Source organism: Sprattus sprattus (assembly GCF_963457725.1).
Source record: "Sprattus sprattus genome assembly, chromosome: 2".
In the NCBI taxonomy this organism is placed as follows: domain Eukaryota; kingdom Metazoa; phylum Chordata; class Actinopteri; order Clupeiformes; family Clupeidae; genus Sprattus; species Sprattus sprattus.
Genome location: NC_137921.1, coordinates 12,723,324 through 12,737,914, shown reverse-complemented (window position 1 = coordinate 12,737,914; position 14,591 = coordinate 12,723,324). Strand labels below are relative to the sequence as shown.

Sequence of the window (14,591 nt, the reverse complement as noted above, 5' to 3'; positions counted from 1 at the left end):
TTCTAAGGAGCAACCTTAAAAGAAACAAAACACCTGAAGACAAAGCCAGCAAAAACATGTTGGGGTTGGTAAAGGATATCCCCACAAGGTCTTAAACAGATCATACAGATACTGAGACAGGTCAAATGTCAAAAACCTTACTGATGACACAGTTTCCTTGCTGCAGGGAAACAAGAAGCAGGTTACATATCAGACAATAAGACATATTCATGGCAACATTTCTTATGGTATGATATAACTAGCCTATGGACACAAAACCTGTGTCTGTGGTGGATTGTTGAACAGATTTATGCAAGCACAAACCTCAGGGTAGACCCCAATGGGAGAGTCTCCCTTGGTGGAGAACTCTTCCTTCAGAGAGATCCAGTGGCTTGGAAATTCTGCACTGACTGATCCTTCCTTTATGTAATTGTCCACCTGCCGTCCGGTGCAATAAAACAAAATTAGGTCAAATGTACAGTATGTTCTGCAGTCCTCCCAAAGAATTGATTGTGAATACAACCTACTAGATAAAATGTGAATATTTCACAAACAATAAAATGGCATCCAGTTTTAACATGTTGCAAGTGGTTGCATGTTGCATCTTTTTTTAGTTTCAACTCCTAAGCATGCCTATCTGTATAGAATGAATGTAACTAATTAATACACAATTTACACAAAGCCCTCTGAGGATAAAAAAATGTCTTGAGACTAGCTATCCAGTTTCTAACACACTTACCTTGCCTATGTTGGTGTTATCCAAGGCAGCATCGCTCTCATCCAAAACAAAGAAAGGAGCCGGCTTGTAGCTTTTGTGTGGGGCACAAAATGAAAAACAGTACACACATTACAGTACCACAAACAGGAACTGCTTTGCAGACTTAAAGCAGCAATAAGGAGTTATTTTCCAAAATTAGCCTGCTTATTACCTAAAAGGCATGCAAAAACCTTGCAAACACCACCAACAGCCCAGTTGACACTGATAGAAGCTTGCCAACACACTAACTGGTGTCTTTTGGCAGTATAGCTGGCAATGCCACATGCTGTGAAAGCTTTTCTTCCATTTTTGCAGGGTATTCCAGCCCGGTATACAGAACTAGATAGGCAGGGCATATCATGGATGACTAGTGGGAAAGATGTGTTTATCTGTCCTTCACATGACCAAATGCTTTTAAAATTAATTTGAGGATGGTACCAAAGTCAAAGTCAAAAGTCAAAGTCAAAGTGTGTTTATTGTTGCATGTACCAAATTACTTCAGCACAGCAAAATTCTTACGACTTGGCAAGCATCATTCATCTACGCAGTGCACGTCATACATATAACATATACCAAAAAAATAACAAAACTATAACACTATGACAATAAAACATATAAAATTTAACATTAACATACAACAATTTAACGAACAACATATAGCTCTGTAACACTATGACATTATAACAATATAACATATAACATTAACATTCAACAATTAAGAGTAGAAGGGAGCAGGGAGTAGGTGGAGGTGGCGACTGTTCAGTGGGTCAGTGTTGCTGATTCAGAAGCCTTACAGCCAGGGGGAAAAAGCTGTTTGTGAGTCTGGTAGTCCGTGTTCGGATGCTCCGGTAGCGTCTACCAGACAGCAGCAATGAAAATAGTCCATAGCCTGGGTGGCTGTTGTCCTTTAAAATCTTTTGTGATTTCCTCAGGCATCTAGTGTTATAGATGCCTTGCACGAAGGGGAGATGGCTGCCGGTGATACGCTCCGCTGTCTTCACCACCCTCTGCAGGGCCTTGCGGTTGGCAGCGGAGCAGCTACCATACCAGGCAGTGATGCAGACCAAAACTAGTTGCCTATAAAACCATACCTCAAAACTTGTCAAAGTGTTACATAGTGTTACTTTAACAATCTTATGTTTACTGGGGTAAACCTCACCTGTGAATGGCAAACAATAGTGCCAGGGCAGTCACTGTCTTCTCTCCCCCTGAGAGGTTGTCCATGGTACAGAACCTCTTTCCAGGAGCCACACAGTTGTAGTTGATGCCGTCTAAGTAGGGTTCCTCTGGGTTCTCTGGGCCCAGGAATGCCTAAAAGGATAAAGGATGTCCTTAAAATGGATCCATCGAACTGTCGGGTAGAGTGAGTCCTTGACAAGGCCCGGGGAATTGAATTATTGATTGTGACATTAGCCTCCGTCAGAGTACCTGTGCAATGCTATTGCGAGAGAGGGCTTTGTAGATCTTATCAATGTTGATGGCGATGGACTCGAAGCAGGCGTCGAAGCAATCAAATCTCTCCTTGATCTGCTAAAATGCTTGCTTGGCCTTCTTTGCTCGTTTGCGGGCGGCCTCAAACTCTGCCGAACACAGAACACAAAGCTCCTTCAGATACTTAGGATTAGGACAACAAAAAAGTTGTCATTCCCGCTATAACAACCTTATCTCTTTCCAGGGAAAAAAATAAGTCTAAGTGATTTATCAAAGACAGCCACTTCAACACATGTCCTTGATATCTGATGTGGCTCTCTCTTCCTGCTCCTGAGACACTAGCCTTCCTTTCTCTCCACCCACCATCGCTGGAACTTGTCCCTGACGCTCTCCAGCTTCTCCATGGCCTTCATGTTGGGGGCGCTGATCCACTGCAGGCGCTCTGCTGCTCGTTAAGACGGTGCTGCAGGGTGTTCATCTCCGCGTTGATCTCATCCTCTGAAAAAGCGTCCTGCGGTAAGAGGCAGGGGAGAGATTCGGCTCGTCTTTTTAAATTTACTGACACTGTCTGAAACATCAAATGTTTGTCTGTGCTTGTGATGGCTGCTCCGATGTTTGTGTTGATGAATGTTTTATACACTTGGAGAATACAGTACCTTCAGGTCCTCAGAGAGATTGCTGTAGTCGATTTCTATCAGGGCCTCTTTGGTGTGCACAGAGCTGGAAGTCCTCTGACTGCTGATGGACTCCTCCACCTGAGAGCTCCCCTGGGCAGAGAGAGATGGGATTAATGCATCTAGGTGAAAACAAAACACTAGAAAGGCGCTGAGTCAGCAGGAAGTCGGATGGACATTAACAGCGCATTTGCATGTGGATATGTATTAACTCATTTCCTGTGATTGCCATACCTCCCCCTGGCTGGTACAGTAGTGCTACACCACCAAAAAAAAAACACATTTTCAAATCAAAGGCATTCGGAGTTAAAAGTTAAAAGTTAAATTCAATCGTGCCTGTAATGCTGCACACTTATGCATAAATTGAAATGAGACCATTTCATAGGGATTTGCCATAAGCATTTCGCTTACGGTTCCTGATTGAGTCGCAACAATTGAGACCATTTATAGGAATTTTTCTATTAGCATTTCACTTATCGTTCCTCTGTTAGACTCAAAGTCCTTTCTCCAATGATGCCTTCTGTTACCTTTTTAAGTCGCTCTATTTCACTCTCGTCTTTCTGCACCGTCTGTTCTCACATCGTCACCTTCTCCTGGTCCTTCTTCAGCTGGTTCTTCTCGTAGTCCAGCTGGATAGCCAGACGGGTCTTCTGGGTCCCGAACTCCAGACTGGAGATTCCACAAAGTTTTTTTTAGAGAAAGTACAAGATGACTGCGGAACCAAATTGTCAACGCTGAATCCTTGAGGGGATGAGGCTTACTGTGTTTTGCCTATTTCATTCTGCCTCTGCACCTTCTCCTCCTCAAATTCTCTGATATTTCTTACACCAATCTCTATGCTCCAAATAGACTTCATCCTCCATCTGATGAACACAGAGCAACAATAAACAAAAGGAACAGTCTGTGATGTACAAGTTTGTGGTTGATGTGAATGTAGTAGTGGAAAGAAATGATCTGGTACCAGGTTCATGCGGCCCCTTAGCTATGTGATATCCCTCTCACGTTATTGGACGATCCTCTTGACTTCGTTGATACGGGGGCCAAAATTAACAAGTTCACTCCCTCCTATACATTAGTAGGAGTTAAAGAGCAAACAAAGAGGGTAGCATTTAGACACAGGCGTTAGAGATGAGAGTTCAGAATGATGACTCTGTCATAGAAGGAACAGGACAGCGTGCTGTTTTATCAGTAGTATGGCATCAATATCAGTGTACTACAAATTGACCTTCCGTCATTAAAAGCAAATGCAAATATCTGCATGTTGAGAGACAGGTGGCGTGTTTTGGTCTGTTCCAAGTCACTCTGGGAGTATTTCAGCCTCATCTGTAAGCCGTGTACCTGCGGCTGCACCTGCCTCTCTTCGCCTTTATCTACTCCTGTTGAGCAACACAGAGGAGGAAACCGTTCAGGCGGGTCAAAGCATAATTAAATAATCATGGACTATAAATAATTAAGGTTACCTTACTCAGTTTAAACTTTTCTACCTTGAGCTCCTCGGTCAGCTTCTCATTTTGGTCTTTGAGTTTGTCGACCGCCTTCTCATCCCAGCGCCTGGCTTTGGCCTTCAGGTCAGTGGCTCCACCAGATATCACACCGGACTTCTGAAAGAGCGTGCCATCCAGGGCTACTGTCTATCAGTAAAAACGAGAAAAAAGAGAGGAAGACCTGAACAAGACTGCCCCTTTAGAAAGAACACCAGAAAGAATAAGATTAAGAATGAGAAGAGATGAGCCATATGTATCAGCAGCTGTTATGCAATTTCAATTTCCCCAGTGTATCTAACGCCTCTTACATATGCATGAGCATGTTCACCTGTGCTTCTCATGAATAAGAATGATCCGTATATTCCTGTGATGGATATAGACACACTATTTCTACTCCACATGCTATTTTTTGCATCTACCTTGTGTCTGTAGGGCCCTCCAAATGCAATCCTGCGTGCATCCTCCACATTCTCACACACCAGCGCGTTGCCACAGGCGTACTGCAGAACCTTCTTGATGTGTGGCGGCTCGTAACGGATCACATCAATCACCAGCTTAGCACCCCGCAGCTCGCGCAGCTTCTCGTCGGGTGGGTTTCACCTGCCGGGCAGAGCCAGGTCCGTGAAGGTGACGCATGCTCACTGACCATGTCACCATGCCGACCATGCCAAAGACACAGAGAGAAGCCCAGTGACCGTGGTAACGCATGACCTGTACCTCTAAATAGTCAAGGGGCAGGAAGGTCTCAGGCTCCCCCCTCGGCTCCTTCATGTATTGGATGCAGTCTCTGCCAGTCTTCTCTGAGTCCACAATAATGGCATCCATGTTCTTTCCAAGGACCTTGGTCACGGTGGTCTGAAACTTCTTCTGGGTCGGCTGACACAGATCAATTAGTCTGCCGTACTGACCAGACAAAAGGAACAGATTGAGAAGGAAAAAGGAGGATAATACATTTCATTTGCATTATTTATTTTGGCTTATAGAGTAGTTTCACCACACAAAATATCTGGAAACTGTGATACCTTATTGCTACACAAACTAACAACATTTTACATTAATATCCTCAAGACAATCTAGTGTTAATCAATTCATATCAGAAAATCATTACAATACAGGTGCCAGGTCAGTGAAATTTGTATTGAAATGTTGTGGTATATAGACAGTTAAAAATGATGTTGTGTATTAAAATATCTTAATGTAGTACCGCAGCATTATATTTACATTACTTCAGTCTTCCCCAATCTTACCACAGATCCAGGATACAGTCTCTTGATGCTCTCCATGATCTCAGCTTTACGCTGTTGTCTGCTGTTCTCCTGCCTGTCAATCCTGGCATCTCCAGTATAATTAATTTCTAGGTTCTAACATAGCCAACAAAATGGCATACCTAAGATGACTCTCATGATGGTGCATTCATCTCCATCTTCCTCACAGTACACCATGCCCACCGAGGCACGGTTGGCAGCTGGTTTGCCAACAGGGGGGCCATGGATGAGATCTTTCAGTGTTTTGACACGGAGGTTAATGTCTTCTCCGCCAGCACAAAACGAATGGCATGCATCCATCAGGCTGGATTTGCCCTCAGCATTTGAGATGACATTTTAGGTAACAATTTTGAACCTGACACAGGACCACATATGAACATGTAAGGGGATTACCCTTTCAAAATGACACTGTGGCTTAGGCTACCCCTTGAGCAGAAAGGAGGTGGCACTAGTAAGAAATTAAATAGATATTCTATAGATATTCTAGCGCTGCATTTCACAATGAAGGTAAAATAGTGATTCGTTGTAACACGACACTCCTCACAGCAATCATTAATCATACGGACAGAATTTCAAAGCAAACTGCAGACTGTCTGGAGTGGTCTGATAAGCATGAGAACTAATGTCCCTTTTGACTTACCCGATCAGTTAGGTCCGATCATCGCGGTGAATTTGTGGAAATGACCGATAATTTGGCGACCTTTATATGACTTGAAATTGTCTTTCTCTATCAATTTCAGGTACCCCATAGTGATGCAGTCTTCTTTGGCAGGCTTGTGAGATTATTTCTGGGTGACTTTTTGCGGTGTGCAGCTTGTGCAGAGGGTAGCTAAACCCGGGTTCATATTTAAAGTGTCCATAATTTAGTCAGCATGAAATGTAATAAACGTACTTACTTTCATGTCTATTACCTTACACTGGGCCTGTAACACGGGTTGTCAATAAACACATGCATTGCATATCCCTCTAGTCTTCGAACGGTGGTTTAGTCTCGCGAGACAACGTCTAGACAGAATGTGAAGGGGAAACCTAGTCAAATTATTCTATGGTAAAAGTAACTTGGTAAGACTTGTATGAGACACGTAACACAGCTATGGCATGCCTATATCGGCTAAAGTCTTACACAAAGAGTCAGTCAGACTATTTCGAAAGACAAAACTTTGATGTACAGTGTAACCCTGCCACATGAGTATGCAAAGTCCTGTTTCCATGGTGATGGAATGCGTCAAACAAAGTTTCAAGCCAGGCGCAAGAGAGTGTCATTTCATGGACAGATTGTGGATACATTAGGTTAAGCCCCAAAACAAGCAGGTTTGCCATATTAGTAGCCTATATGATTAGTCGTACTTGTTCTAGGCACAGTGTTCAACAGCTTATTGTTAGGATACCGATATTTGGAGTATTTTAACCGTTGGCTCGCTATATAGCATTTAGGCTGGTTTTGTAAATTTGAGCAACCTAACTTAGGCTACTATCAATTAGCCTTGTAACTATCTCAGGTTAGTTATTTTTGCATTACTTTGCATTTCTTTGTGTTTTGATATTTGAAAGGGAATTAGTAGTAAAAGGAGAAATGTATAAAGTTGACCTACCAGTGGACAACTCGGAGGCTTTGGCGGTGGAGCGCCGAAGGGCAGCTGAGGCGGCACGCCAAGGCAGAATCTTTAACGCCAGGAACCGAGTGATGGGTTTGGACCTTCAAACCCTGGACCGACAGGTAGTAGAGAGGAGAGAACGGGATGAGGTACAGAAGGAATGTCAAAAGGCATACGGTAAGCATTTCTCCAAAATGTCGGCCTACTACCCATATCAATTTTATTTCATGTTTCTGTAATTTGTGTGTAAGCAAATTTTTACAAATGATTTATTTTGTTATTTTTACGTTTTACAGACGCCTTACGCGTGACCAATGATCAAATGTTAGAGCAAAGTCAGCGAGAAGAGGAAGAAAGCAGACGAGAACTGATGCAAGATCTGGTTCGCTACAGAGACACTTATCAGCGTCCAGAGGACTCTCGCGATGCCGACCTCACGTGTAACCGACAAGGGGCGCTCGAGCTTAATCTTTCCATTCCAGAGTCACAGCTGGGACCTGCCAGCATGAAAGTGTTTAAGGTGTGATGGTGGTGTTGAATATGCTGTACTCATTTTTAACGTTTTCAATGTAGTTTTTAAGCCTCTGAGAATAACGTGATCAACATATTGTTTCTGGGTGTGACTAGGGAGAGGACCTGGGGGAGAATGAGAGGAGAAGAGCTCAAATGGGAGAGAATGAGCGACAGCTGAGAGCTCAGAGAGAGGACACAGACAAACTGCGCCACTGGCAGAAACATCAAGGTGAATGCAAAAATGTTCATGGAGATTTTTACACCTGTCCCATATACTTAGCTTGCTGGAATGGAATTTTCTCCTTCCTCTTTGATCATCTTAGTGCTTGGACTTTCTGGACTATAAATACACACCCATGCACACCCATGCACACACACACACACACACACACACACACACGGGCACACACACACACACACACACACACAGGCACACACACACACACGCACAAACACACACACACACACACACACACACACACACACACACATACACACACACATACACACACACACACACACACACGCACGCACGCACGCACGCACGCACAAACACACACACACACACACACACACACACACACACACACACACACACACACACACACACACACACACACACACACACACACACACATACAAACGGGGTCTCTTTAATGTGTTTACAAGCTTCCCCTCTCTATGTATTTCCCTCTGTGTGTTTGTGTGTGTGGTCGTGTTGGTACAGTATGCAATGAAAGTTAACTAAATGTGAAACAATTCAAAATTGTATCACCTCTCCTTTATTGCATTGTTTCTAAGTTGACCAGTAGAGTAGTTCCCCTAACAAACTATCTTAAACAAATACTTTAGAAAGACTAAAAAAAGACTATTAAAACAAGCTGTTCTGTGATGTCCAATTAGCCTTATTGCATTAACATGGTTATAAAATGGCCTGTGAACAACAGAGCTTTCTCAATTTTGGACCCATGGGCTGTGTCTGTCTACTTCATGGCTCCAGAAGAATTAAAACATCTGATTATGAGACTTAGCAAAGATGGAAAATAATACAGGAAGATCAGTGATCAACTTTAAATCAGTTGAAACACAGTTGTAGCTGTAATCAGGAGGTATAGAACGAGCCATAGTACTAATAATCAGAGCCGTAGTGGAACAATGTAGCTCTGAAAAGTAGACAGACAAGTGCTTCAGACTTGGCACAGGGCTTATCACTGGAACTGGGAGTTTCTGTGACAGCTCTCAGACAGTGCGAAGGACATTGCATCAACATCAACCTCTATGGACGGCATCCAAGAAAGAAAAAAACGTAGCTTGATCTTCAGCACAAAACGGCAAGATTAAACTTTGCTAAACATGAAAAGAAGTCTGATGAATATAGAGAGCACATTCTTTGGTCAAATGAGCCCACGATACATTTGTTCAGCCCAGCTGGGGTCCAGCTTTTTTGGCCTGAACCTGGCCAGGACAACCACATTGAAGGCACAGTCCCGACAGTGAAGCACGGAAGTGCATTAGTGCAAAAGGTGTTAAGGAGATGACATTTATAGATGGCACCATGCATGCCTGTGGGTATACCAAAATACTGGCTGTCAGGATAACTACCAGTCTCCAAAGGCTTGGCAGAAAAGGAAAATTCCAGCATTATAACGATCCAAAGCACACTGCCAAAATCCCTCAATAGTCTCTAAAGAAGAAGAAAAGAGTATGTCGCCTGTCTGTCTTGAATCCAATTGAACACCTGGGGGATTTTTAAGAGAAAGGTAGAGCAACACAACTCCTCCAGCAAAATGTCTCTGAAGAATGGCAAAACACCTCTGCAACAATGGTATCCTTCATGCAGAGGAGGATCTGTCATAAATAATGAAGGTGGACATATGAAGTAGTGAAAAATAAAACATTTGAATTTGAGTAATAAAAAGTGTACCGACTGTTGCATTGCGTTCCTACTGTGGTTTAGTAAGTTCCGTAAATCTAAACTGTTATTTTCTAATTTTACAAGAGAAAATACCCTACTTTTCAACTTAGTAGACCCCAACTTAGAAGTAATAAAATTCCTTTAAGCTGATATAATTTTGAATCATTGGACATTTAAGTGATATTGCACAGGAGTGTACTCACTTCTGCTCTATACTGTATTTTTCAGAGCTCTTGCAGGACAAGCACCTGGTTCAGCAGGACCTGAGGTCAGCCCTTCTCCAGGACCTGGAGGAAGAGGGCAAAAGAGCTGAGCGTCTGGCTCTTACCAACTTCAACCAGTCCCTGGTAAGCAGTGCACAGGCATGGCAACTTACCCTGTGTTGTCTGCAGAGTATGTTGAATGCAAATGTGCATTTTCAAAGGCGAGACCTTATTCAGTAAAAAAGAGAGACTTATTTATTATTCATAATGTTTGTTTTAGATGAAAACTACTTGCATCATCCGTGCCGCAGACAAACCATTTTAATTGATGCTCCATGTGGGTGGGTGGTAGTGCATTCCTGTTAAAAGAACCCTCATTGTTGCCCTGGATTGTTTGTTCTCACACAAATTGCCCAGTGGGATTTGTAATGAGGTGTTGTGATTTTGTTCCTCCATTTTATGGTCTCCCTGGCTGCCACAGCAGGAACTGACATTGCTTTTTATAGACTTGCACTTAACAGATGTCACCCAAGTCTTTTGAAGGGTACCAGCCCCTTCGGACCGGCAGCTGGTGTCTCTGTGTGGGTGAAGAAAATGGAGTCTCTGCTGCAGTTGACTCATTCAATTGTGAAATATTAAAGTAAAATCAATAACACAGATCTCTGTGCCTAGTGGCTTAAGATGATTGGATATATGTTTATAAAACAAGTCGGTCATTGGTTACTTATAAGTGGGTTGGTACTTAGAGATTGGTTATTGTTCATTTGGGTGTGGGTGCAGAGTTTCGAGGTGTGTTCCTCTCAGTTTCCAAATATGGTCTTCAGTCTAGGACAGTCACCAGATTTTTCCAACTAATGTCATTACTTTCATGACAACCATATTTTGAGTACATATCGAGCACCAGCTATCTCCAATGTCAGCCAAGGGGCTCTGTATGTAATACGACTGGCAGATGTGCTCTTCTAATGAGATCTTGAACCACCGTTAATATGTGGCTTTGTTCTGCTTGTCCACCCCGACCATGCCCTCTGGCTCCAGTCTCTACGGCCTGGTCTTTGATCGTCTATCGTCTTTATCAGCTTCTCCATTGCAGCAAGAATTCTTCCAATTGCTGGCTCCTCGTGGCTCCCTTTCTCTGTGTGTTATAGGAACAATCAAGCACTTAAGATTATTATAGTTACGAGATAGGCCTTTGTTTAAAGTGTCCTGGTGCGTCTGGGTGCTGTATTCAATTTAAGTTCCCAAATTAGTTCCTTTTCTTTCATGATGTCTTGGACTATGATTCGCTGTTCTGCTATTTTAGGTTAATTCTCCTCCGACCGTGATGTCTGTGTCTTACCTCTGTCCAGCAGACGGGGCAGGCAGCTGTACCTAGGCTCTCTATGCTCAAGTTCATTAGTGCCTCAGCCCATATCTCAATCCAGTCATCCCTAGCTTGGTGCATTCAGGTTCCCCTATCTCATCCTTTGGCGCTTCTTAGCCCACACCCCCTTTATGTTGCAAAGACTCTTTGTGGTTCTATCTTACGACTGAATGCTCAGTAGTGTTGCTATGACGCAGGTGATCCTTAATGAGTTGTTTAATATCATACTCTTCTCGTGTCCACGTTCCTAATGAGACGCCCTTTTCTCTAACAACTGTCCAAATGTGTTCTGAATCCATCTCTACGCATGTGTGTGTGTGTGTGTATGTGTGCGCTCCTCACAGGCCCAGGAGCGCGCGGCGCGAGAGAGGAAGGAGCGGGAGCTTAACCACAGCGCGGCGCTGTCCGAGATCCGCCACATGGTGACCTCCGACCTCCTGACAGAGCGGCCCGAGGCTGCTGAGAGGCCAGCGTGGCCGGGCCAGGGCCGGCGAGTGATGACCGACCGCTGGAGGGGGATGACCTCCGAGCAGCACAGCGCCATCCTCAGGGAGCAGGAGCAACAGCGTCTGGAGAGAGAGGTAATAGAAAAAGGGGCTAAATATGGTCGGCCATCCGGCTAGCATCTCTTAGCATGTCTCCCCAGAGAGACCGGGGCGCATTACTGCAATGAAAAGTGCTGACCGCTATTTTACTGCCTCTGTTCCTCTGTTCGACCCTTCTCTCTGTTTGTGCCATTATCCCTTTCCCTTTCCCTTCTGCATCCTATTTACGCTCAGAAACAAAGAGAGGCGAAGCGCCAGAGGGAGAGAGCCTGGGAGCAGGAGTGCATGGAGCAGGCCAGGACTCTGCAGGAGGAGGAGAGGAGAGGGCGAGAGATGGAGAGACAGCGGAGGATGGAGATGGACAAATACAACCAGCAGCTAGCTCAGGAACAGCAGCAGCAGTAAGCAGGCCGCTCTGAATCTTCTTTGCTGATTCTGCCTAATTGTTTAGAGTTACTGCAAGCAAGAGTTTTTTTTTGTTTGTTTGGTTTTTTTTGGGGTGGGGTGGGGGGGGGGGGGGGTGACTTGCAAATGACTTTGTGACTCTCTTGGGTTCTGTAGTCAGCAACTACAATTTCAACACAATTGGGCTGCATTAACCAATGCCTAAACTTCTATAGAAACAAGCTTCCATATCTGCTATTTGGCATGTGCACACCACTTTAAAGGTAGGGGGTGCACTCCTGTGGTGGTCTGGCAGAGGTTAGCAAGAAAAGCTAACCTTCCTTCCAACAGCCTCAAAGCTATGAAGCTGCTCTGGCCTCACACGTTTCCCCCAGAGTCCATCCGTTTCCAAGACAACAGACCTCCCTTGAATGCTTGTTACGATAGGTAATTAAACAGATGCAAGATGCAAGTGGGCTAGGCCCTGACGGACAGCTTTGCAGTTCACTTCCTGTGGTACCTTGCGCACCCCACCAGGCTAGTCTAGCACGGAGCCGAGCACTCAGTCGACCGTCATAAATCACCCATACAATGTGTGCTCACACGTCGCAGGCTACCGCATTATGACTGACAGTTATATTCTTGCAACGTCCTTGCATATGCAAAAACAATAATGCAGGGTTGTGAGCAATACCGGGCTCCTATTCACCACGGCACAACATGCTTCACTTGCCGTTTATCTGTGGCTGTTAAGGCTTGAGTACGACGGTGAAATAGAGCGTGCCAAAGAAGCACAGTGTGAATTTGAGGAAAGTAATTGAATTTTATCACTTTTTTCCCCCCTCTCTCTCTCTCTCTCTCTCTCACACACACCTTGCACATGTTGGGGCACTTACTGCAACAGCTTAGTGGCTGTTAAGGGAGTGTGTTTTTTTAATTGTGTTCATGCCACCCTGTGTGTGTAATTGCCTAGAATCATCTGAAGCCGAGTGGTCACAATTTTAGGGATAGCTTTTGAGAGGCATGATTACAAATTTCCAGTAGATGCAAATGGCATATGAATGTGTCCGCCTCTGTGGTGATGAATTTGGCATTCGCTCGTGCAACAATTCAAAATATTGTTTTTGAAATTTGTAATTTATGTGCACTTACATTTTATCGGTTCAGTTATAAATCTATCCCGACAGGCTTTTATTTCACGATAGATGTTAAATGCGAATCAGAAAACTGAAACTCCTCCTGTCTGGCAATCCTGAACGTTGTTTTCTGTTTTCCTCTGTCTTTGTCTCCTGTTTTTGAACCAGTCAGCAGTACCTGGACAAGCAGCTTTCCACCAACCAGCCTACTGCCCACTACTTCACCCAGTTCAACACCTCCTCCCGTTGATCACCACCCTCTCCCAGCCAAAGCACTCCCACAGTACACTCAGCAACCACAAATAAAGCTTCTCTACTCTCACTGTAAAAGGCTGTTAATCCTGTTATTTTGCTGCGTACTCCTAATATGACACTGTGCTCATGTCAGTGTGAGGATTCATGTCTTCCAAAGTGCTGAAAGATTATCCCCCTCCCGCACAGTGCTTTAGTTTGGGGGGGGGGGGGGGGTATGGATAATCACAAAAGGCGACATCTGTTTTGATTGAGATTGTTCCAAGGGTTTTTATTTATTTATTACGTAATTACAGTGGCTTATTCATCACACTAGTACAATAATCATTTCTTCCTCAGAAAAGAAAAAGCAAACACAAAGCGAACCTTCCCTCCCCTTCCTCCCTCCCTCCTCTCCCTTCCTCCAGCTCTCCAGCTGCCAGGCACTCCCACCCCTCCTGTGGCACAGACAAACCCAACGCACAATGTAAGGGGATATGCCCACACAGACTGGCACACACACACAAGCCTCCCCTTCACCCACACTCTGGTAACACTGCAAACACTACATCCACTCAAGCCACTGGTACTCAGTCACTTTCACAACTGTGTCATTTTTTTTTTCTCTTCCATTTTTTTTCCAGTTATATCCTGTAAATATAGAAAAGGCCCGAAAAGAGGAGTGGCTATCAATGGAGCTCCCCCAAAGCAAAGGAAGCCAACAGAGAAAAGGCAGTATAGTGTATATCTGTAATGCATTCGTCCCCTCAGGCTTAGCCCCTCAACATTTTGCCCCAACACTCACAACACAGAACTCTAGCAGCAGACGGGTAGAATATTGGGATATCTTCGCATTGTTACTTATTCCAATATGAAAATAGATTTTTTTTTTGTAGAAGTATTTGTCCTGAGCATGTCTTTCACAGCAAACACGTGACGGGCTGACCGTATGCCGCTACACCACCCTATAACTGACAGTCTAATCTGGATCAATCCCATGATATCCCCCAGGACTTGTGGCCATGGCTGAGATGTCAGCGGACAACAGTTGGAACGGTGTGTGTGTTTGTGTGTTTGTGTGTTAGTGTGTGTGTCAGCACTTCGCCAATGCTCCCT

At 44.2% G+C, this 14,591-nt stretch overlaps 1 protein-coding gene and 1 pseudogene across 2 annotated transcripts; one reads left to right on the top strand and one right to left on the bottom strand.

Moving 5' to 3' along the window:
- Nucleotides 1-15: 15 nt before the first annotated feature.
- Nucleotides 16-5,890, bottom strand: LOC308380889 (structural maintenance of chromosomes protein 1A-like; annotated as a pseudogene). The gene is made up of 15 exons: nucleotides 5,774-5,890; nucleotides 5,573-5,686; nucleotides 5,043-5,228; nucleotides 4,745-4,925; nucleotides 4,307-4,472; nucleotides 4,059-4,217; nucleotides 3,603-3,906; nucleotides 3,429-3,510; nucleotides 2,824-2,934; nucleotides 2,531-2,678; nucleotides 2,165-2,324; nucleotides 1,896-2,047; nucleotides 719-788; nucleotides 304-417; nucleotides 16-160 (listed from the first exon to the last, which is right to left on the bottom strand). The product of its transcript is annotated as a structural maintenance of chromosomes protein 1A-like (transcript).
- A 1,273-nt stretch (nucleotides 5,891-7,163) lies between these two features.
- ribc1 (RIB43A domain with coiled-coils 1) lies at nucleotides 7,164-13,494 on the top strand (the record flags this gene model as incomplete). Its single annotated transcript, XM_080858328.1, has 7 exons — nucleotides 7,164-7,362; nucleotides 7,482-7,705; nucleotides 7,813-7,927; nucleotides 9,842-9,960; nucleotides 11,524-11,760; nucleotides 11,959-12,125; nucleotides 13,413-13,494. The coding sequence occupies 7 exons, from the start codon at nucleotides 7,164-7,166 to the stop codon at nucleotides 13,492-13,494; spliced, it is 1,143 nt and encodes a 380-aa protein (XP_080714454.1).
- Nucleotides 13,495-14,591: the final 1,097 nt, after the last annotated feature.